Genomic DNA, 24,289 nt, shown 5'->3' on the forward strand with positions numbered 1-24,289 from the left:
AAGAGAATTTATTCCTCTGAATACAATTCTTGAGCAAACCTCCCTGAGGACCAAAGGGCTCCAGATGAACAAACCCTGCACTGCTGGCACATCTTATTAYTGAAGTCTTCATCCTCAGCAGCTGCAGTGTCCTGACCCACACAGTGCAGTGCCAGACAGAAATGATACCGTAGTATTTCATCTGGAAGGATGATTTGAAGATTTCCTCCTCCTATTTTTCCCTATATACACTTTGCAAGTGCACCTCACAGTTGTGTTTTAAAGCCTTTCTAGTCTTGCACATTTCCACACTTGTGTTGCAATTTCCTATACAATCCAAAAATTTACATTTTCTTCACAGTGGTATCAGACATTTTCTGATTTGATTTTGTTGTGGGGGGTTTTGTGGTTTTTCTTATGTGTATGGAAAAGGAGTTTGCTCATTGCTTTATGGCTGAAATTTGCCTCATTTTCATTGCTTGGCTGTTCCTGTGYACTTCTGGATTCTTCCCATCCAAAATAGGTCAATGCTAAAAGTGCAAGACTGTCAGTTAGAAACAGTAATGCCTAAAAAAGAAAACAGTGCTGATGGTTTGGACACAAGGAGGGAACAGCACTCAGTGCTCTTTACGTTTTTCAGGATGATATCTGGTTCTGCAGTTCTTGGGGATGGAAGGCACACTCACAGTAATTGCAGCATCACAGATGAGTATTTTGCAAACCTGTCTCRTGATCTCACCTGCTGGTTGTACTTTCTGCCTCTTCTTTCTGCCAAGGAATGCACTTCCAATTGCTTCAGAGTGTAATTAAATGGGTGGGCAACARTGGCTCTGTAGCTCGTCCGGTGTCTCCCAAATTTCAGAGAAGATGACACTGATATCTGATCCATATCAACAGATGGAAAAGGAACTTGTGAAGTAAATCACCTCTCACATGTGACCTCAAACATACATCCAGWAAGATTTCCTTGTACCTTTTCCTCAGACTATGTACATAATAAAATTATATTTTAAGAACTTCTCAATCAACTTCTCCTAGATCTGTCTTTTTTACTCCATAWTTTTTTTTAAATAGTGCTGACTTGAAGAAAACAGACTGGTTTAAACTGTTCCATATTTGTCATTTTTGCTAATGAAGAGGAGAGTGAAAGGGTGAAATACAAAAGAGCTTTGACTGAATCAATAAAACCAAAAATGCTAAGCAAGGTATGTGTCCCCTTCTTGTAGGTAAACACAGTATTGTACCCACACAACAARTTCTTCATCCTTTTCATCCTCACACTAATGCTCACACTTGCTCACTTGTCTTASATTTTCTTTCTTTGTCCCTAAGGTGCTTGAAGCATGACATTTGTGCTATTCTTTCCATCTACTCTGAAAGGCCTTTACCCAGTGCTTTGAAGTTTATGCATTTCATCACMATTGGTTAAGCAGCAAGGTGTGGGGTTACTGCAAACAAAAAAAAATAGTGTGACCTGATAATACTTCCAACAAGAATATGCTCATCTTTCATAGTCAGAATTTTTATACATCCAAGRAGGGTGATCATTTGCTTTATAGTTCAATTCCCTGGCTTGCTTAGTGTTTTTTTAATTTAAAAAAAAATCACTTGATATTCCTGTCATTCTAACATTTATTTGTTCTGAGCCATTGTACCTGGTCCTTCTCATTCCAGCTGACAGTGAGATCRTCCCAGTGACTGCGTGCAGAATGTTTCACATACAAGTTGACCCTGGTTTGCCATGGGAAAGGGATGGAGAGAGGATGGAGAAGTTCCACTGCAAGGAAAACAAACAAGTAAGATTTCCCATCAGGAATCGTGGTCATTGACAGGACATTTCCCACAGGCAGCAGGACAGCACTTGGTTCCCAGGAAAACACGGTCTGTGCTCACACACACACACACACACACATCTCCACAGCAGTCACTCACACTCCCCTTCAGTGCACTGATTTCTGCTCAAAATGAGGAAATGTAAGTGAAAGCAGGAACAATCTCTCTATTTATCAGCAATACAGCAGTTACCTGCAATAATCTAAAGATTAACAGCTACACCCGGAGCAACTTCAGCAACAACAGCCAGGGAGGTAATCTGTGTGAAACTGAGATGGCYTTACACTGGAAGAGGAACAGCTTACAACACCCAAACAAGTAAGAGCAACTATCTCTATTTTCAGAACATAAAGCCTCAACATAAGGGTTTAACACCTCAGGATAGCAGCCAGTGTGACCAGTGCTCCCTGAAGGACCCAGTGCTTGTGTTCCACAAAGCAGAAATGGTATCCTGAAGTGGATGTTTCTAACAGCCAGACTTACAWTGAATTTAAAGCAAACAAGGTCTTAGAAGGCCTAGGTTGAAACCGGGATTGAAACCATTTGAACATGCATTTTGAGATCAGATTTATGTAGTTTATTTTATAGTCTGTTTTGAACACTTGTGAAGGGCTTGAGAAACCTACCCTGAATGCCATGACCTCCAGACAGCTTTGGGAAGAGTCCAGTGTAASTGCCTGTTAACTTTATCTCTTGGCCATCCCACAGGGCAATGTGCTTCAGCAGGTGTGTTCTGTTGCCTTTCTGGTAAATTGTCAAAAGMACAAGTTGCCTTGGAAGAATCTTTAACTAAAAATAAAAGAGGGGARACATTAAATCCCAAGTTCTCTGAGGAATTAAAAACCTAAGGGTACCTTTGGTACCCCAAAGTCCTGTGGTGTCTATAGGAATGTGCTTTTCAAAGGTCTAGTACGTTGATACTCTAAGGCCACTGCTCTCGTATAAACAACCATTCATTTCTGCTTGTCTTCATTTCTACAGAAAGTCATCTTTGCAAATAATGGAACACACAGAAACAACTGAGCATTCCCTTTATAACAGTCTTTTCCTGTTATACAGTTTGATTTTCTATCTTTTATCTTACAGAATAATTCTTACAAGAGACCAACTATTACAGAATAAATCCAGTAGACAGAACAAACAATATGTATTTGTGACATCTTTTCTTATTTAGAAAAAGTGATGTGTGGCACCTRCATAATAAAAACTGGCAATCATTCAGTTTGTAACACATTATTTTTCTTGTTTCTTACAAGTCCTATATGTGTGCTCCATCTATAGGAGCAAATAYATATCAAATCAAACTAATCTACAGTCAAACGTTTGCCACTGGAGAAATGAAGGGCAAAACACCTCACAGAGCAGGAGCTGTGTCTGACCTTCTCTGCCTGGCAGCCACCCCAAGTGCCCTCCTGTCACAGCCTGCCTTTCACCATCAGTGGAGGATACCAACCTGGGCCATGGTCTGTGCCACTTCAATGGCATTAGTGTAGCTGCTTCCAGTGAAAGTTAGCTTTGCTGAAACATTGAAATCCCTTTTTTCCATCCTGAGGTAGAGTTTGCCTTTTGCTTCACTCAAATCATAATTTACCTTTTCAAGGTCCCATTAAATTAAAAAAAAAAAAAAGGAAGAAAAAGGAAAATTACTGAGATTGTTAAAATCTTTAGAAACATGAACATCCTCAACAACAACAAAAATGTAAGAGATACTAGTACTAGAAATAAAGCAGCTTCTCTCCTAAAATATTAGACAAGTCTAATTTGCAGTGATGCATGTGCCAGATTACCTGCAGACAGTTACCTTAGAAGACAGTTCTGCTGCACAGGGGAAGTACTGCAGAAAGAAGGGATGAGTCTGGAGTGCTTTTATATTCAACTCCTCACTGGAGGGAAGAAATGTACTTTAATTCAAATATATTTCAGAAAGTCCACTCTTGCTGGCAGCACAAGTTCATCTGAGTTAGATCCTAGTCTACCATGGCTTTTAGAGTTACAAAAGGCAATACTTTCCACTTCGCAAATACTGTCAYGGTTTGCAAACTTAGAATTTACAATTATTAGTGATTTTAACAGGGCTTACCAGACCTTCAGTGCAAAGGTCTTTTGCTACAAACTTAAGAAATAACTGAAATACCCCAAGGCTGAAAATATCACACCTCTTAAACACCCTTAAAAGCCTACAGCTTCGTGCACATGCAGCCATACTGATACCAGCTTAGAAAACCAAGTCTCCATAATTCCACCAATTTTAATTGTGCCAGAAACTAATAAGATTTAACCAGTTATGTCAAGTTATATTTTTAAGTACTTGTCTGGCTCTGGCCTAGAGTGTTATGGGCTTTTTCACTGTCTGCACCTTGGATGCTGTGCGGGCAGGCAGAGAGACAGGCATGTCCCAAGCTGTGAGGGGAGGAATCTGCAGCCTTCAGAACCTTCCTGAGGCTTACAGACTGCCTGGTGTGACAACTCACTTTATCCAAGTTTTGTTATCCGTTTCATCAGTGATTTGGTGATTAATACATGAGCTGTTTTCCAGGGAATCAYAGTGGCCTAATGGCATTTTATACAGTGCTCAGAATGACCCTTTTACCCTTGCTGATCTTTCTTTCTGCTGATGGAAAAGGTGAAGTTTGTGTTTTGTTCATAGGTCAGCCTCAGAGCTCCTTCAGTTTCATTTTCAGTCATGACTTCTTGAACTGTCATCTGTGGAGGGGGAAAGAAACAAATCACATGCTCTRACTTCTACCCATCATTTCACCTCAACTGAGCACAATCTCTTTACTCACTCAAAACTATCTTCTTGTCTGAAGTTTATCTTACAGACAGACCTTCTTTAGATGTAAACTAAGAGCTTCAAGAGAGGTTTCCCTTTTTTTTTTCTTTTTTGGTATGTTTCCATAATTTGTTATTAACAAATATTAGTGTTACTTTCAATGTACTCTGGTTTAAGGCTAAAGCTACTGGTCCTTGTTTATGTCTTCCCCACTCTCATTTTTCATATACTGGGAAAAAATTGCCTTTTCTTTTTTTTTTTTTTTTTTTTTTTTTTTAAAAGAAACAGATGAGTTTCCACAAATTTTTTTTACTCCAGGATATTTTCTTTTATTTTCTTCCTCCCATGGCTCTTGGATCATCTACAACTTTATCCAGAAAATGCTAAAGAATCCCTCTGGGGAAGATGGGGGCTGTCTCCCACATTTCAATATTAACACACGTTGTGTTTGCCAAAGTCTGCAGGAACAGTTAATTTTGAAGTCCCTTGGTTATACTCATACCTTATACATMAAYAASGCATCTCAAGAATTACCATSTCTGCTTTTCTTTGTTTTCATTCAAACAGAGGATATTTRTTTAGTGGATAAAAGACATTTCACTAAATATTAATTGGGAACAAGCAGTAAAAATGTCTTATATCTTTCAATAAAATGTTAACATTATATATTCCCTTGAAACACTGATTTAACATTGATCAGGTTTAATATTGATCTAATGTTTATATTCAGAAAAGTTGACCTTCATTCTTGCATCCTACCTACATATCTCCTGTTATTTGAAGAGAAGGTGGTGCATCATTTGGAAGTGCTGTTCTGCRTACTACCCTTCAAAAGGGAAGGAGACATTTCAACTAATGCTTCTTTCTCCCAAGGGATAAACAGGTACAGCTTTTGTTGACCCTATCAAGTAGTTGGGAATATAAATCTACTTCTGCTTATTCAACACTGAAGCATTTTAGGTATTTGTGCTACAAGTGGTTTTAACCAAGACAAGGAGTTCTGTAGGTATGAAGGACAGCTGTTTTCTACCAAAAGTTCTTTCTACTTTTGTGAGCCCTATTAACTGCAAAGTGACAGAAAATGTGTGCCTTCCTGAAATGATTAACCCTGAAACTTTCAGGTACCTGACCAGTTTCCTTGGAAACAGGCCCCTGGCTGAGTACTGAAGTTAAATGAGGATTCAGATGAACTGGGCTAARGCAGCTCTTATCTGCACTTATATAAATAAACCTGGAGTAATTTCACYGAGGCTGCTGGAAGCGCTCTGGATTCCTGCAAATGTATCTCAAGTGACAGCTCTAATCAAAGCAGAGCAAAAGCTGTGGAGTGTATTACCTGAAGAAAGAAGGGAAGTCCCAGGTGATGGAGAAGTGATATYGAATGCTTCACCTCTGCCATGAATACAAATACACCAAGGAGTTCAAAGTCTGTATCAACATCCACAGTCACAGTTATATCTTTCTCATCATACTGGATTTCACAGATAGTCTTGGCTTTGTTTTCTGTATAGAAGGAACAAAATAGTGCCAATTTGAGCAGCTAATTTTTCTGAAATTTCAGTATTGCCTGCATAAAATCAATCCAGCCAGCTTTAGGGTTAATACATTCAWGACAAAGTCATCATTCAGGATTACAAGAACTTTGCCCTGTGGTTGGAGGAGTGCAGAGTTTTTCTGGATGTCCTTGAACTTTGTCCTTTCAAAGTCTTSTGGTAACAGAGCTTGTATACCCACATACAGCATTAAATGGCAAATCACTTCCTGTCAGGAATGTGTTCGTGCAGCCAGAGCTGACTAATCCATACAGCCAACGGCATCCCTGGCCTGCAGCAGCCACTTCCAGGGAAGAGCTCTGAGCTGTTCTGACCCCATTCTGACCTGGTTCCAGCCACAGCAGCTCAGCACTGCCCAAAGAGCATGGCCTGAAGACCAGCTTCTCATTTTTGAAAAGGAAAATACAGACGGCTAAAAGATAAAAATGAGATGAGAGATGTGAAACCTCCAATTTCTTCATGATAAGACAAAAACCACAGACATGAATGCAATCATACAGTGACGGTGGCTGTCCTGAGAGCGACCTCTCATCCTGCTGCTTTTTTCTGAATGAATTAAAGGAGATGGTGCCTCTCACATTTGTATTGATTCAGTGCTTGCTAACCTCAGTAATTCCTGCCCTTTGGTGCTCTCACTGTTAAATTTTCTTCAATATGAATAAATTCCCCTGGGGACATTGAAGGCACRTGACCACAATGTAAGAGGGATGTACAGATAGGATTTCTGCCAGGGCAAGCTTTGAGGGTAGACTGGCTTCATCAACTAATCACAGGTGCAGTTTCAGAATGGCTATTTTACTTACAAAGGTAAAGCCTCTTCTTAGGTAATACCAGCAGCTCTTAACTCAATTTGTAGCTGTTGAAAGAACAGCTGAAAAACACCCTCAAAGAGCTATTATAGAATAAAAACATACCTGATTTCTGTAAACTGAGAATCAAGTTGATTGCCTTAGGGTAGCCAGATGCCTGGAGTAGCTCACTGYTGTGTACACTCTGGCAGAAGATATCCACTTGGTGGCCCACATGATAGGAGTTTATGATGTATGTGATTGATGTTTCTCCAGCTGCAATGTTCACATACCTCTCTTGAGTAGTGTTTCTCCCTTGAAAAACCACATCCATCTAAAAARTAAAGTGTAGATGTAAGTTCTCAAAACAATATTAAATGCTATTTAATTTTAAAACAGGAGAAAATGGAAAAGAAAGGAAGTTCTCTCTAGTCTACATTTACRTCAAACAAAACATATCTTGGCCTTTCATTAATTATCTTTGACTTTCCAGTATGAAACTCATTCAACTGAATGAGTGTCTAACCATGCCAGCCTCACTGATCTATGTTAAATTCTCATTTTTATCCCACACACACAACTCCCTGTAAAGGATACTTAATCTACACCTGACAATATTTACCAGATAGCAGGTACTCCAATACTTCCCTGAAAACAGCACCCAAAGAAATAATTCTTTAAGTATATAATTCCCATTAAAGGACATAGAAGCAGTATTTCAGTGGAATATTCCTGGTGAAACGTGCTGAAACTGTAGAGTTATTTGTACAGTACAAAATAGTAGCTGTCATTCAAGCCACGGGCTTGAATTACATCATTATAAAGGACAATAATTGTAATTTTAAAAAAACCAAACAACCCACAAAAAAACAAAACCACAAAACACACACACACACAAACCCGCCCCCCAAAACAATAACACAAAACCAAAAAAATACCCAAAACAAAACAACAAAACCCAAAACTACCTGTAAAGATGATGGGACTCCGACTTGTAGCAGCCATGGCAAAGAGTGATGGAAATTCCCTGTTATGTTGGTACTTGTTTCAAACTCCTGGATTTGTCCTTCGAGAACTGTTAGGTGAGTACCATAAAGCACTTTCATACTAAAGCTCCTGGTCACTTTGAGGTTCAAGATTGCCTGTGTGCAACAAAAATAAATTGTGAAAAGCATCGTTGATCAGGGTCCTTTCTTTGGCTGAAGTACTGTCATCTCAAAGATGTATTCAAAAGTAATCTTGTATTAATGGAACCTAGTTACAGGTGTCCCTTTTATTTTGAATGCAACATTTTAACATGGATGGCCAGTATGGCCATGTCTAAATGCTATTAAAGCAGTTACATGATTAAAAAAGAGGAAATGTTGTGTTGTCAGCTTGTGTGTCTCAGCTAAAGAAAGCTGCCAGGTCCCAGAGGCTTGAGGGGAAAAACACCATTTGGAAAGGACACTGCAGTGATATCCCTGCAGTGCTCCCCTCTGCCCTGTGTGTCCAGGGGACCCYGCCCCTCTGCCAGACACAAATGCACTGCCCTCCTCTCACTCCATACCAGGAGCCACCCTCCAGCCCCAGGCCTGTGCAAGGTCTGAGCCATTGTCCCAGGAGAACAAACGGAGCCTCTGGACTCCCCTCAAACTGAGCCTCTGGACTCTCCTCAAGAACAAAGGGAGCACCTGGACTCGCCCTTCACTGAAACAGCAAAAGCATAAAGTCACATCTACACCTGCTGTTCTTTGCCATCTCACTTCTGCAGCTGCTGCTTCCCTCATGGCAGGATTCCAGGCTGCATTCGTGCCTCCCCAGCCTTTGATAACTTACCTGCAACTCAATCTTGTCTTTTATTTGCAAAGTCTTCAAAGTCTCTATGTTATGAGTAAGTTTGTAGTTAAGAGACCCAACATCCAACTTCTGGATAAAGTTCAGTTCTTCTGTAATCTGCTCAGTCCAAGTAAATATGACATAAGTTAACATCTCTGATATAGAGACTTTTCTGAATAACTGTAATTATTGTAGTAATGATACACTGTAGTAAAACAATGAAAACTATGAAAACTTTATGGTGAAGAGTTGTCTAATTTTTTTAGAAGTCACAGCTTTGTACTGTATAAGGGAATATGTTGCACCAAGTGAAAACCCTTGGTAAGGAAGGTTTGATAAAATTTGCAAACGGGAGTCACRGATCATTGCAGATATCAAATTTGTTGCAGGAGGAATGGCTGATTTTGATTAATGGGAATTCGGTTACCTTCATTTGATTAATGAATGGGCTTTAAAACCAAACCAGGCCCTGCAAAATATTCCTTTTGAATTGTTTGGAGAAACAATATTTGCCAAATCAATTAGGTCACTTCAACCTCTATTTCACATATTACTGATGTGGAGGAGACACTTACCTGCTTACTGTTCACACAGAAATGAATAAATCCTTTATAGAAGTCACTGTTTTTTTCTGATATCACATCTAGTAACATCCTCATGGGAATGCCAATGTCAGCAGCTCCTTGAATATTATGGGTTAGCACTGCATCCAGCTCTTGCCTTGCCTGTTGGTATTTCACAGCAGATTTCAAAGCAGGTGTAGAACCCAAAGCTTGCTGCCATACMGAGTTCAAACCAGAAATCTGTCTCTCCTACAGTTCATATTAATTCAACTCCCATTACCTATTTTGTTTCTCAATGTCACAGAAACATGCAGAAATTACCAGTTATGGCAGGAAAGTGAAACATCATGAGGAAACAGGTACCTGTGTGTGTTCTYTACTCTCCTGCACTGATGACAAGAGCAGCCAAACTTGTAAATGTCAACAGAAAAGCAAGAGAATCACAGCCTTTCCTGTGCTGCTGTCTCACTGAATAAACAAACAGCAGCATCTCAATTAATCACTGCTTATTATTCTGCAGTGTGAATCACAGTGACATAAGGTACATCCAACAGAATGCCACAAACAAYGAAAATTTACACATAAAGAGCATGACAAGGAAATGATTCAGGCAGTGCCAGAGCCTGTATCCCGTTATCCTATACATTTGTTATTGCACACTGAAGGTGCCAGATTTTCAAAGATTTTCTTATTTTATTTTCACTCTGGCATTTATTATTAAAGCTTGACTATAGCAATAGGTTAGAGTACGTTACTCAGTACTTTATACACACAGCAGCCTGCAGGATACTCACATCAGTGACTTTTAGTATAAGAAGTCCTCGGAATTTACTTTCATCAACAGTGATCAGTGTCTGTGAATCTAGGTTCATTTCATCCTTCAAAATGTAGCCTGAACCATCAATTTTCACTGGTGCTCCAAGATCCTGTAAAAGACAAAAAAAAAAAATTAAAAATTCACCACTTTTACACTTAACCACATACATGTTATACCCCTGAAACATTTCATTCTTAATAGYAGCTTTAATAACACCTAGCTGTAAAATCAAGTATATCAGACAGCATAGCCATAGGATGTTAGAACAATCTTGATAGAATTTTAATAGATTTCATGAATTTTGTCTTTTTAATTTTGAATGTATCTGATTGTTTTTGATAAATGTGTCAGAATAAATAGAATACTGGACAATGTGGCAGCTCTTCCTGCCTCAGTAAAAGTTAAATCGTTTTCTATGCTTGGCATTATTCCAGTGCCCAAAGTGAAAATTCAGTGAAACAAKACAGTATACATAAATTATGTGTCATTCAGTTATTTATTATGGCAGGTCTGTTTTTGGAAAAGGGCAGGTGAATCATATTTGTATATTCAGATTTACCCTGACTTGCATATTGAATCCACAAATCACACTGTGATAATGTCTCTCTTGAACTTGCCATACACTGGATTTTCTGACCTGAAGATTATCTATTTACTTCATACATTTCTAAACTATTTCAGAGTTTGGTCCTCAAACTGCTGCGAAACTGTAACTGCTGATAAAGCAGAAAATTTGGCTTATGCYATATGAAAATAACAGTGAATGATTGGCTCCAAAAGTAAAATGCAACATTAAAAGAAAATGTTTTTCTTATTTCTCTGCTATCACTTTGAAATCCTTAGATTATTGTCTTTTGACTCTTAACAGGTACATTATCTTACATGTACAAATTCAGCATTAAAGGAGTAAGTTCTTTTCAGTACCTGAATTGTCTGGCATTTATTTTCTATAAGTATTTTCCACTGAAGGTTYTTCTCAGGGTCAAAGTCCCCATTCATTTGAAGCTCACAGGCACCCAGTTTCATTCCAATTCCAATCAGATATTTCAAGTGTTTCCGTGCAGTGATGGACAGCTCATTTTCCCTTGGGATTGCCTTCAGCTGGGGGAGGTCRTGCCTGAATTGAATTTCCAGGGTAATCTTCGGCTTGCATTCTGCTCTCACTTCAAGGTGGGCAGTTCTGCCTTCTGTTTCCAGGACAGAGAAAAGTTCTGCTTGGCACTTGTCTTTCTGAATGGATCCTGTGAGCCTTGACTGAGYTGGGAAACCGAGATCCTATCAAGATTTAAACAAAAAATCCTTTGGAATATGCAAACACTTTAAAACAAGTGTGTATTATATGATACAATATCAGAGGCAWAACCTACAATCTCATGCTGCCATTTTTCTCCCTCTCAACAAGAAAGATGGTGACTTTTCCTGAACAGGACCTGATGGAAGACTTTAGGACTGTCCTGCAGAATTCACAGCTTCTTTATCTTTACAAAGTTTTAYACTTACAAAAATACAAAATACCTGTTTCTTCAAAATGGCAAAGTTTATGGAACATTCTGTGYTTCATTCAAACCAGACCAATCTCAATTTTCAAACAAATCAATGTACAAAAAATAATAGGCCTAATGGTCATTCTTGCATCTGGTCATACAAGGTTTTGGATTTTAATACTTAAATTTCCAACTTGTCTTGTGCAACACGCCAAATGAAATGTTTCTCATCATTCTTTCAAAAGTATTTGAAAGAATTTTCARTGGTGAAATTTTTACTATTTTTAACACTTCAAGAGGTTTTCATTCCCTCTTTGCTATGACTTTCCTGTCATTTTTGCTCTTATGCTGCCACCTTGTAGTTAAGGAAGTTACTCAACTTGAGGATTTGAAARCAAAATATAAAAGCCTATGAATATCTAAAAAAAACCCCTGAATTTGCAATAATCATTTTTCTAATGTCAGTGAGGCTAAATGGAAAAAGCAAGGAAATTCTACTTTGCTATAATTCACGAAGGCCAGGGGATATATTTTTGACAGAGTTCAGGCTAATATTGCTGTTCAGCCTTAGAGGGCAGTGTTGGTCTGCGAAGGCAACAGGCAGCAAAGGCTGATCGCAGTCTCCAGAGAGCACCTGTGAATGTGAGAGACACTTCCTTTGCCTAATGCTGTGAGACAGGTGTGCCTTTAGAGTGCCTTTCCAACACTCCAGCACTGTCATTTTACCTAAAACCCATATGGCCTTCATTTGATGCCAAAATTCTGTTTAAAGGCCTAGAGCTACCTGCAGAAGCTGACATTCCGTTTCTGTTTCCAGTGTCCAGTCAGCTTTATTCTGAATCCAGAGATCCCCTCTAGCCTTCAGTGTGCATCTGCCAGCCTGCAGCAGTAAAATGCCCTCTGTGCTGGACTCTGTGGCTGCAGAGAACAAGACAGAGTTTTCAAAAGGCAGCCCAAGCTGGCTGAGCCAGGGCAGAGAATGCCTGAGCATCCCTTGGAGTGTATATTCCTGCTGGCAGGAGGWGTCTATCTGCACATCCACTGCTCTGCCATCGCACTGCAGGTTCATTAACAAGCCCACGTTGCAGATGTTCTGTCGAAATGAGCCCTCAAAGGCTCCAACACGAGGCAATCCCATCCTCTGCAACAGAAAACATTACACTGTTTAAAACACACAAGGTAAAGCAACTGCCTTCCTAATTTGCTCCTAATTCATGAGAAAGCATTTCTAGTTCCTGAAACAATCTGCTTTTGGAAAGGACCACACAAGACAGCTTATTTTGTAGAAAAATCAGAAACTTCTCTGTGAAACAACTGACAAAATATTGGGAGGGGATGRCACGGATGGGAGTAAACACTACAATAACCTTTCCACAACTAACACAGAAGAAGAAGATCCTAACCCACAAAAACATTCACAATTCCGTGCAGAAAGAGCATGCTTTTCATTAGATTTTTAGGACAAAAGTTCTTTTAATTAGAAGGTATTAATTAAGCAACTATTTTATGGCAAAAGCAGTACCATCTACCACTGTATTAATCCAAATTATCACCTTCAAACATACTTCCCCCTGCAAGTGCTCTGACTCATTGCTCTGCCAGAACAACTTTAATGACCAAAATTGGCCTCTCCATAAACGTGTCAGGAGGCACAGTGATCTGAAAGACACAGAGTACAAGGGCATGCAGAAAACTATCTGGGCTCACCTCTAGACTGACACACTTGTTCCTAAAAGCGAGTACCCATCCTGTCTCATTGCTTGCCAGGCTCAWTTCCCCATCAGCTTCCAAAGTGCAAGGCCCAAGGATGATAGCAAGGATGCCCTTGTACTTGTCACTTCTCATGGCTGACACCTTCAGTTGGTTCTCTCTGGCAATTCCCAAAGAATGAAGTGAAGGCACAGAATGCTGGAAGTCGATTTCTAAATGAGGCTGGGTGTGAGTGGTGGCATGGAGTTGCAGGCAGGCAAACATGTCATGAAATGAAACGTGTCCAAAGATGATGACAGTAAAGTTGCTGGTAAATGCTGACCCATTCAGTGAAACTCTTGCTGGAGTCTGAAAAATTACACAAAACTGTTGGCAAGTTTGCTTTCCTGTCAGGCCACATACTGGTTTTAAAAGCTCATATTACTAGAAGAGGGCTATTCCCCTATACAATTTTGTATTAGTCTTACATAATTACAAATACTGAAAGAAATGGAGAAAAAAAAACTTTGTTTAGAGTTCAATAATACAAACAACAGGATGAAAACTAAAAATTAAGGAAGTGAAAATATTTGAAAGTGCACACAAAACTTCCAGTTAGCTCCAATTAATTTTTACATTACACCTTGCAGTACTAAGACACCACGTTGTAGAGAGCGCAGTTTATAAATGAAGCCAGTACCTCAAAATGATGAAATGCAATTGCACCATTGCAAAGGCCAGAAATTTGTTTGTTAGCAGATTCTCCACTGCAAGCAACCTGTTGATGTTGACAACAAAGCACATTCAGAGCCTGAAGAAAAGCAGGGAGGACTAAAATTCAAAGGAGCAAGTTACACAGCTGTTTTAAGGATWAAATGGATGAAAGCACTTAACATGGCTTCAAGATTAAAGGTYAGAGTTCAGTTTCAAAAAGATAAACAGTTTAGTGTTTAGTGCAGTAAATACATTRCAATATATGGCAGGATTTCTGCAAACCTCTAGTAAATGTGGAACAATGTCCATCAATCCTCCCATRTCATGGTGAAGGGAAAGAGAAATTTCCAGAGCAGTACCAGTGGTTTYCTTCTCTATTTCCATTTTCAGCTGCTCCATCTCCACTGTGGCTGTTATCCCTGCAGCAATCTTTCTGGAGAAATTCTATACACAAAAGAAAATGCRCAAACAACAACATCCCAGCAACAACTGGGAGAGGCAGAGTCTGTCTYACTCTGTTTAACCATCATAGCCTGTGTCAGGCCAGCAACACTGGTAACATAAAAGTACAAATCAAAGCAGCCTCATTTCAAATAGAAATTGTAGTTTTATGCCAGACCTGACTGCAGCATACCAATAATTCCCTCTGGCTCCAAAACATATTGAGAGCATTCAGTGCCCTGAAGGGTTCAGAGCACTCARACTCAAACAATTAAAGCACGGAAACTGCTAAAAGGCAAGGCAAAGGAACTGCTTAGAAGTCTTTCTCTGCACACCTCTGTGTCTCACCCTGCTACAGTGATTGATMCTGGCATGTGAGTATCTGGAGCCTTGCACTGTATGGTAGAGCTAGAAAATTATTTGAACCCTTCTTTCATGGAAAGATAATCTGCCATGCAAAAGAGCTGTAAAACTCTTCACAGATCCAGAGCAGAAATGCAGGGAGAGAGAGCAGTGGCCAAGCAGTRCCATACCTGGATTCATGGTCCATAATGTTTCTGTGGGTAGGAATTTCCAAAGGGAAGGCCATGCTAAACACTCTCCTGCTCTTTAGCAGCCATCCAAAGGATGCCATCATGACAAGTTACATCCAGTACCAGGCACAATGCAGTCCTGAGGCTCACTGACACCTGGTGGCTGCACACCTYAGGCCTGCTGCTCCACTTCCCATTTATAGGGCAAAATTAAAATTAGACAAGACATCTGTTCATATGCAACAACRCATTCACTTAAATGAGAACTGAATGTAGCATCTCATTTAGTCTTGATTCAGCCCCAGGAGCTCAGATGACAGGTCCACAGTACGACAAGGAGCCAAACAACACCTTCCTTTCACCCAGCAATTTAATACATCTCAAAAACAGAGCAGCTTTTAAAATAAATAGACACAGTGCACAGAAAAAGCCTAGAGTTATTATATTTACACCAACTGTTCTGCCAGAAATCAAACTTWCACAGGCAGAACTCTTCCTACCTCATAATAGCCATCAGCTTCTACAACAAAAGGGATCCCRTGTTTCTTTATCTTTGAGATGTTGTGCTTTAGGCTCACAGACAGCTGGGATTTTGAAGGCTCTGTGTCCAGTCTGTGCCCTCCAAGCACAGCAGCAATCCTTTCACTGCCACTCTGCAGGGCTAGAGCAATGGTGTGATTTCCTGGGCCATGCTCACACAGGGCAGTAAAAATGCCATCCAACGGCAACCCTATTGACAAGGAAGGAAGTAAAATTAACACAGCGCTTCTGGATTGTCATTATAGAATACAGAGAAGATGTTTTACAGATCAAAAGAAGCCTTCAGTAGTTTTTCATTAAAAAAGACACACCTTTATGTAAAATGTGATCACTTTACTGATATTTACAGAAGAACATTACCATTACCTACCACAAGAAAATTGTATTGAAAAGGAACTGCTAAATTAAAATGTGGCATGCACTTTGGAAATCAAGGATTTTCCTGTTCTTAATAAAGGCTATCTATCAAGGGGTATTGTGTCCAGCTCCAGCAGTGAGCTGTTAAACAGCTTCAGAACGGATTTATTCTGTCTGAAGGGATTCACGCAAAATTACTGAAAACTCCAGTAGATGGAAAGCCACAGCTTGGATTAGGAAACACTTGGCATAAAATTATACTTTGAGGAACGGGTCAACTTAGATCCTGTGCAGGAACACAGATGTACAAGARAGAAATAATTTACTCTGAAGTATTCCAAAACTCTTTGAACTCTTTTGGTGTCCATTTTACTATATTTTTTCAACAATGTTTAAAAGAAGACTGCTAAGACTGAATCACTTTTTTTTCCCAGTGTGAGCAAACACAACTCATCTATTTCCACTGATCTGCAGTCATTCAGATAAATTCACCTCGTTACACCACACCATCAAGTCAGAGTTTTCTTCTTACCTGCATTTTTTAAAAAGTCGATATTATGTGTGAAAGTCCCACTGATTCTGCTGTGCCCATAAATTGTGATTTTGAGAAAATCTACAGCAAGAGCCTTCTCATCCACCTGGAAGATAGCTAGCCCCCTTCTCTTCTCTTGAGTCAGCTCCAGGTGCCCTTTCAGTCTTGCCTCCATGGGGATTGCCTGGCTGCCATTCTGAAACATGGCAACAGTGATATTGTGCACAGTGGAATTCCCAAACACATTCCTGTTCCTGACATGGAGTCCGTACAGACTTTTGTTGACCATCACATTGATGGTACCTGTAACAGGCAGAAATTATTGCTGTGGAGAGAGATTCTTGGGACAAAAATAACTAAGTTTTAGAAGAAATATATAAATTAACATTAAATTAATACCAGAAGGAAGCAGAAGAACTTACATTTATTGTAATAGATAATTTTGCCTAATTTAGAGAGAAAATCAGTTTAGTGTTGAGGGTTTCTCCACTAATGAGTGTCTGTGCTTAAAACAAATTATACAGTAGTATTTCTGGCAGCCTTCTTTCTATTCACCAAAAGCTGCTTGTGCCCCTAAGCCATGAGCTACACTGCACTTCCTCTGAAAGAAAATTTACAGAGGGACTGTTTAGCCTGCAATTACACAAGTAGTAGGTCACAATCCCCAMAGAGCTCTGCAGTGACCTGCTCCACCCAGAAGCCATTCAGAGCAGTGAGAGTCTCAAGTCAGCCCCCACATTTCAGAGAACCGGCACAGGAAAGAGGCCACCCACTATTTCCTTCAATCCGTGAAAACATGGAAATTTCTGAACTATGGGAGTTCACTAAAGAGTACTCTCAACCCAATGACCCATGGCTCATTTCACATGCTAAATACTCTCCTCTGCACTACCCAGAATCACAGAATGGTTTGGGCTGGAAGAGATTTTAAAGTGCATCCTGTTCCAACCCCAGAGGCAGGGGTCCTTCCAACAGACCAGGTTGTTCAAAGCCCTGTTCAACTCGGTCTTGAACACTTCCAGGGATGGTWAGCSTCAGTCACAGCTTCTCTGGGCAACCCATTCCATTGTCTGATCACCCTCATAATGAAGAATATCCTCCTAATATCCAATCTGATCCTGCCCTCTGTCAGTCTGAYGCCATTCCCCCTTGTTCTSTCACTCCAGACCCTTACCCAAAGTCCCTCTCCAGCTCTCCTGGARCCCCTTTAGGCACTGGAAGGGGCACTGAGCTCTCCCTGGAGCCTTCTCTTCTCCCAGCTAACCCCCCCAGCTCTCCCAGCCTGGCTCCAGGGCAGAGGGGCTCCAGCCCTCGAACRTCTTTGTGCTCTCCTCTGGAATCGCTCCAACAGGAACACTTTGTTCTTCTGTTGGGAGCCCCAGAGCTGAATAGGTTGTGCAATTGAGRATTACATTAGAATTAAAAAGCTTCCTTGGATAGCTGCAGACTAGAACAAAACACAAAGGAAGAGAGTACCATCATGAATGCTGTTTTTGCACTTCAGCAATCCRTCCAGAGAAAGAAGATGAGGTACRGCCTTTAATCCAGCAAAAGTGTGTTGGACTCTTCCATTTAGGGACAAAACAAAACCAACTTTCTGCTCCCTGGCTCCCATGAAATCCATGTRAAGCCTATTTTCATTAAGCTTCAACTCAGAAGATAACAAAAGCCTAAAAAGACAGACATAAAAATTGCTAGTAAGGTATGATTATGCTTGATTCAGGATTGTCAAGACACCCCTCCTCTCTCAAAGCAGGATCCATGAGAGGAGGGTGCTCAGGATTGTGTGTGGTCAGGTTTGGAGCATCTCCAGGTATGGAGGCTCCACAGACTTTCTGGGCACTCGTTCCAGTGTTGTGAATCAGGGAATCAGATGCCTTGMAGTCAGCACATGCTGTTCACCAGATGTTTATAAAGATCCTCAGTAAAGCTTCACAGATTGGCAGACTAATTTTTATTTAAATTTCTTGAATGCTTTGTTATGGTTCCTAATAAAAGAGAGAGCTGGACAGAGTTCAAGCTGGAAATGAAGCCCTCTCTGTCACACTATGAAATATCTCTTTGGCACGGATTCAAAAGCAGCACTGAGAATTCAGCTTAAACAACAATTCTAAGTGCCATATCATTTGAGTCTAGTAAATGAACCAACAATATTTCATTGTATCTTGGCTCTGAATCGAACAGGCTGGGAGAAACATGGCACAGCTTTTTAGTGAAACCTGCTGGAGCAACAAGAAATTCCATTTTCAGTGTTTCAGCACTAAGACTAAGACAATTTTCACATTGCCTTCAACAAACCATCCACTCAAATATCTGACTTTGGAGACTCAAGTATWCTACACAAAATACCTAAAAGTGAGGCAATTTCAGTTTTCATARTGTTAGGTATCCCTCCTAGAAATTGAAACCCTCTTGAAAGACTGATGATGAGTAAAACCTCAGGGAAAATCCACTCCATGGGAAGAACAAAACTATATAGTTCAGAGAAGTAAGATTCATTCCATCAGTCAGCAWCTGAAGTCTGTAGAGACTGCATCCTTTCAGCTGCTCCCCAGAAACATTCAACAGTTTATTTTTCTCTGTATTCTCCCTGTAAAACAAATCCTAAACAAATTGTCATTCCAAAAATTTTAAGTGTTCTATTTTCCTTCCTGTGAAGTGAACTGCAATAAATTGCTCTCTTACAGCTCACCCTGGTATTTAAACAAATTAATGCACTATTGGAAGCGCAGGACTGCARGCAAGCTGCAGAACCACATGAAATACTGTTCTTGGAATATTTTATCTAATTTTTAGTGTTACTAGTAAATATAATGTGCTTCATCTACATTGTAGTTATTTCTGATTCCTTTAAACTCTTATTTCCTCATTCTCCTTACCCCATCCAATTGGTAAACACCCATCCTCTACAGAAACACTAAATTCTGCATTACATACTTACATATTTRTGAAAWTTRGRAAATCAGCTGAAACTAGGGAGGGCMWAATTTCTATTTCCCACCTMTGCCACCTCAGAGCTTTCTACAATACTTTAAAAACCTTATAATAAACACTGGRAAATGCCCTTTTCAATTGGGATAGTTTGTACTATCTGTTCATTCCAAGTTCTCTATACAAAGTCCWAGGAAAGCAACCAGAACATATTAACACAACTTATACCAACTTATGAAAAACAGAAAGAGCAGAAGTATTTCAATAATAGGGGTAACACATGAACTGGCATTAACTCAGTGGCTTCTGCTGCAGCCATATGGAAGTAGTTAACGTTTAGATTTGTATCACAGAACACTCTTCAGTTCCTCAGTTAACCAAGATTCTGATTTCTCTACCTTGATGGAAATACTTTGCCCACGAGCTGGARCTGTACTGATTCTGGGTTTGTCAGGACTGTCTGATGGAGAAAAGCCCTCAGTTGAACAATTCTGGCATTCCTCCTGTTTTCATTKTTCACATCAAACTCCAGCATGAGCWCATCCCTTCCACTGGAATGAAGGTGGAGAGAGCCATTGACATTGTTGTCACCATAACTCTTCAGGGCTGCCTGGGCCTGCACATAGAGAAAAAGAAGAGCAGGACATAAAGGATTTCAAATTATTATAGAAAATACTGAAATATCAGTTTGAGCGACGAGACTGCAGATAACAAATGGGAAGTGGGCAAAAATGAGGAGGGGAGTGGAGGATGAAGRAGTTTTCAGTTCTCATCTTTGTTTCTCAACATCTAATTATATTTGGCAATAAATTAAATAGATTAACACTGCCCAAGTTGAGTCCTTTTTGTCTGTGAAGGTAATGGATAAGTGATCTTGTCTTTATYCCAGCCCTGTCACCATGCTRGAGCTTTGAACAGCAAAACATRAGCTACATTAAATTTTAAGTACAATTTAACTCAACTTTAAATTTTCTGAATCTGAGCCGAAACACAAGCCAACTATTCCAACCACATGTATCTATCTAGCCAGAACAAACTCTAACTATCAAAAGTTAACTGTTTCCCTATCATTTTATAACTCTCCACTGTAGTCACTGAGTGCATGAATTGCAAAATCTTCAGGTTCAAGCAACAAGACTGTAATAACCAGGGGACTGACCTGTGAGGACACGTTCTTGTTGATGATGGTTTTTACACTCACACCACAGTCGAGGTGTYCCAGTTTGGTCTGCCTGGAAAACAGCTCCCCACTTAGGCCCATTGCTTGTGGAAACTCAAGCTATTTGACAAAGTAAAGTATCAGAACAGAACATTGCATTCCCACCAATTGCCTCGTGTGATTTAATGTCTGAAATTCTGGCATGAAGTGGAGGATGCATATAAGCAAATGCACATATAAAATTTTACCGATTTTACCCAATATACTGAAAAATAGTAAAAAAGGTCAGTGTGGTTTTTACAAGGTATTATTGATACAAATTATTGACAGATAATTGGATCTGCTGAGATATCTACAGTTATTGGTCAGGGCCAGGACTCGATTGGATTAGGACATTTACCAGCATCAAACAATTATAATTCTAAAGACAACACAGTTAAACARTTACCAAGACATAAAAAATAAAGTGCCAGAAATGAAAGCCACTGATACCTGGAATGAATGTGTCACATCCATGTGTAAAAGATGTCTAAAATCTGCCTCACTGGATTTGTTCTGATACCTCCCTAGGAAACTAAGAATATCTTCCTTATTCACCTTCAAGACAGTCTCAAGCTCATGCTTCACCTGTGTGTTAAGAATGGGAGTAAGCAAACTGCATTGAGTATTAACCCTGTGTGTTATGAAAGATCAGAGAAGTCATCCCTACACATCATGAAAAGCMAAAGAGTTGCAAGCTATTAAGTTTTGGCTCAGAATGAAAAACAAGAAAATCAGGAAAAAAAATAACTAAGTTTGGTAAAGCAGATTTATAGATACAGCTGGATAAGGGTGAGAACCCTGAACCATTCTACCCCAGTACGTATTATTATTATTCATAACATTCATGAATTATAATATTCTAAGAATGATATATTAAATAATTRCTACACAATATATTATTAAGGAGGTAGCAAGGAATCATCACCCTCTGAAYGTTTTGATTGCAGCAGCTACATGGTGAGGAACTAAAGACCTATAGCAAGTTAGGTTTGAAAAGACAATAAAGTGTAAATAAACAGGCAATGAACATCTCCTAATTTTAATGGGAAATATACTCACATTTTGATGACTTAGAGTTAAAATGCACATTTCAACATCTTTGGGCAACATCCTGTAGTTATAAGGATGAGTTAAGCCAGCACAAATCTAAAAAGAAGTTTGAGAGGAAATGCAAGAAACATGAGATATATACAGTAAATCACTCATTTGTTGGCTTTTTGGTGTGTCAGATTAAAGGAAGTTCTTGGATAACTCACATAGGGGTTTTCAGGCTGATAACCAAGTATAAGAGTCTGAACTGTTTCCTCCACCCTATTTATCAAAACTTTTGTTTCCATGAAATAGTGCTTTTGCTTTTTGTCGACAGTGAATGTCTCCTGCAGAAGGAAGCTCTGTAGATATAACACTTTAAAAGGATGCCTGGAAAAAAAAACCAAGAAAGTGTGAAAGATCTTAGTAGGCAACTACAGAAACGAATCATGCAGAGTTCAGTTTGAACTTCAAAATTACCACCAGGGTTTCAGGTGCAGAAGCAAAACACATAGGACCAGGAYGGCTAAGAAACTACAGAGCATAATTACAACTTCATACAACCTCCACACACTTACCAGAATTTCTGATACAGTTTCCATCCTGGATTTGGTAAAGGCTTGAAAAGGCATGGGAGAGAATGCTGCTCTAAAATTCTGGCACACATAACACCAGCACATCCACCTTCTATACCTGCATGGCCAAGACTTCATTTCAAGCAGGGGCCCTGTCCAAAAGCTCATGGCATGTTTGAAAATCTCACCTATCCACATTTTGCACTTTCTGCAGAAGCAGTATTCACATGCCAAGAATCCTGCGCAACAGATGTTCAGCACYACACAGCTCTTGGAGTAGTTTACTATTTCAGTGTAGGCAATGTAATGTATTATGGGCTTTATTAAATATTYCTGCACATTTAATTAGTCAGACCTCTTGGAAACAGGCACGAACTTTTATAAGCAGACACAGGACTGCCTTTATACAAGTTAGAATATCTGGTACAGCTCTTCATTTACATCTTTTTTACTGAAAAGACACCTCCCAGTGGATTAGTTATGTCTGAGCTGCACAGTGGCTCCTAAGGCAGCCTACCTGTGCACTCCTGTTGATCTTGCTATGCCTTAAGAAAGCTGAGAGTTCCCCAGAAGTGACCCAGATGTCTCTAGTCTAAGCACAGATTTTTACCAAGGCCTKCAAACTGTGTTTTAGTAATGGATAATGCAGAGAGAAATTTCAGAGACAGCCAATATGTAGAAGCAGCACACTCATTCTCATCAGAAAACGGAAACATATTCCAAAATCTGAATCAGACCATTTGCTACATGTTTTAAGAGGATACCTTTGGCTCTAGAATGGCTGTATAGTGCCTAAGGAGTAGGGAAAAAGCACATGAATGGCACAGAGGGTCTGATTTTGGAACTTCTCACCACTTCCAAGATTGGACACACCATAACTCCTGCTGTTTCCATGAAAGGAAGCTCTATGCCTGACTGAGTTGCCAACAAACATGTCACAGCACACATGGCCTGTTGCCTTTGACACCTTGTTTGGTGTCATCTCAATAAAGAAGCCAAAAGCCAATGGATGCAAATAACCAGCCCATGAAGCTGCTGTGCTTGAGGAAGTTCAGAGCYACATGGAATGAAGCAAACTGTGCATGTGGCACCCTCACTTGCTAAAGCCCAGAACATCTCCTAAGAGCATCAAGATGCACACTTAAGTTTAGGCCAAAACATTCTTAAAAGATAGAAATAGGAATACTAAACCTGAAATGGAGGGTTGCACGTTTTTGATAGAGCATCTTCTCCTTCCTCAGCTCTTCTATCTGACCCTCACACTGCAGTATGACAGGCAGACTTTTAAAATCTCTCCATACAATCTTCGCAGAAAAGTTTGCCTTCTTAGGCTGTGCTCAAATTATGAGAGGAAGAGGAAAGAACAATTATATCAGATTTACTGTGTTCAGATTGGGGAACACCAATATGGAAACCATATTGCTCCACAGGCTGCAGCAAGGCTGCCGTTTCACAGATCAAACCATTTCTGCTGCAGTTTAAATCCAGATCTGCATTAATCTCCCACAGAATTAAAAGTCACTTCAGCAGAAAACTGACTCCAGCAGAAGAAAAATGCCCCCTAATGTGTCACTTGAGTGTCACCTATTTGCAACACAAGCAAGCTCTGGTACATAGAAAACCTTACTGGATTTTCACAGCATGGAATGCTACATCTAGAATAGCACTTTTTGTTTTAAGACTTCCTGCAAGGCATGAATGGACCAAAGTAAMTGATCAAAGTACCTCTTTCAGAGAGAAACTGCTGATTACCCTTCCTGTGCTGCAGACATCAAGCAAAGCAAGGATTATTTTAAGACTGGAAGGGATATAGAGATTAAAATAGCATATAAACCCAGGCTGTTACTACATGCTCACTAGCAGGTAAGAGATTCTGATTCTCCAAGACAGGAAAATCTTCCACACTTGTCATACATCTGCATCAAATCACATCTCCAGCTCTCTTCCTAGTCATGCAGTCTCTCTTCACCCTCTCCACCCTGACTGTAGTTGGCCTCCCAAATAGGTGAGAAGTACTCCAAATTATGCCACACAAGTTTTTGTTTCCTTTTTGAACCTAGTTTTACACTGCAGCCTGTCAAAACAGATGGAAATGGATGCAACACTGGAAGAGTTTAAATTTCAACACTAGCAGTAACA

The 24,289-nt window shown here is 39.8% G+C and overlaps 1 protein-coding gene across 1 annotated transcript in view; it reads right to left on the reverse strand.

Annotated features, from left to right (window-relative positions):
- The window catches only part of LOC130574197 (uncharacterized), a 66,743-nt gene that overhangs the window by 15,049 nt on the left and 27,405 nt on the right, over window positions 1-24,289 (reverse strand). The window contains exons 29-55 of the mRNA XM_057367262.1: window positions 23,342-23,481; window positions 21,803-21,965; window positions 21,606-21,692; window positions 20,997-21,131; window positions 20,505-20,624; window positions 19,744-19,961; window positions 17,891-18,084; window positions 16,415-16,717; window positions 15,486-15,715; window positions 14,294-14,455; window positions 13,998-14,075; window positions 13,316-13,666; window positions 12,393-12,749; window positions 11,049-11,399; window positions 10,102-10,233; window positions 9,320-9,469; window positions 8,745-8,861; window positions 7,895-8,068; window positions 7,053-7,260; window positions 5,922-6,088; window positions 4,403-4,515; window positions 3,614-3,695; window positions 3,266-3,403; window positions 2,439-2,601; window positions 1,635-1,756; window positions 666-859; window positions 40-131 (exon numbers count right to left, since the gene is read on the reverse strand). Of these exons, the coding sequence (XP_057223245.1) occupies window positions 40-131; window positions 666-859; window positions 1,635-1,756; window positions 2,439-2,601; window positions 3,266-3,403; window positions 3,614-3,695; window positions 4,403-4,515; window positions 5,922-6,088; window positions 7,053-7,260; window positions 7,895-8,068; window positions 8,745-8,861; window positions 9,320-9,469; window positions 10,102-10,233; window positions 11,049-11,399; window positions 12,393-12,749; window positions 13,316-13,666; window positions 13,998-14,075; window positions 14,294-14,455; window positions 15,486-15,715; window positions 16,415-16,717; window positions 17,891-18,084; window positions 19,744-19,961; window positions 20,505-20,624; window positions 20,997-21,131; window positions 21,606-21,692; window positions 21,803-21,965; window positions 23,342-23,481 (4,741 nt within the window). The remainder of the gene's footprint in view (window positions 1-39; window positions 132-665; window positions 860-1,634; window positions 1,757-2,438; window positions 2,602-3,265; window positions 3,404-3,613; window positions 3,696-4,402; window positions 4,516-5,921; window positions 6,089-7,052; window positions 7,261-7,894; window positions 8,069-8,744; window positions 8,862-9,319; window positions 9,470-10,101; window positions 10,234-11,048; window positions 11,400-12,392; window positions 12,750-13,315; window positions 13,667-13,997; window positions 14,076-14,293; window positions 14,456-15,485; window positions 15,716-16,414; window positions 16,718-17,890; window positions 18,085-19,743; window positions 19,962-20,504; window positions 20,625-20,996; window positions 21,132-21,605; window positions 21,693-21,802; window positions 21,966-23,341; window positions 23,482-24,289) is intronic.

This window comes from Malurus melanocephalus, unplaced genomic scaffold, assembly GCF_030028575.1.
Source record: "Malurus melanocephalus ecotype Western Australia unplaced genomic scaffold, MMel_1.1 scaffold_77, whole genome shotgun sequence".
In the NCBI taxonomy this organism is placed as follows: Eukaryota; Metazoa; Chordata; class Aves; order Passeriformes; family Maluridae; genus Malurus; species Malurus melanocephalus.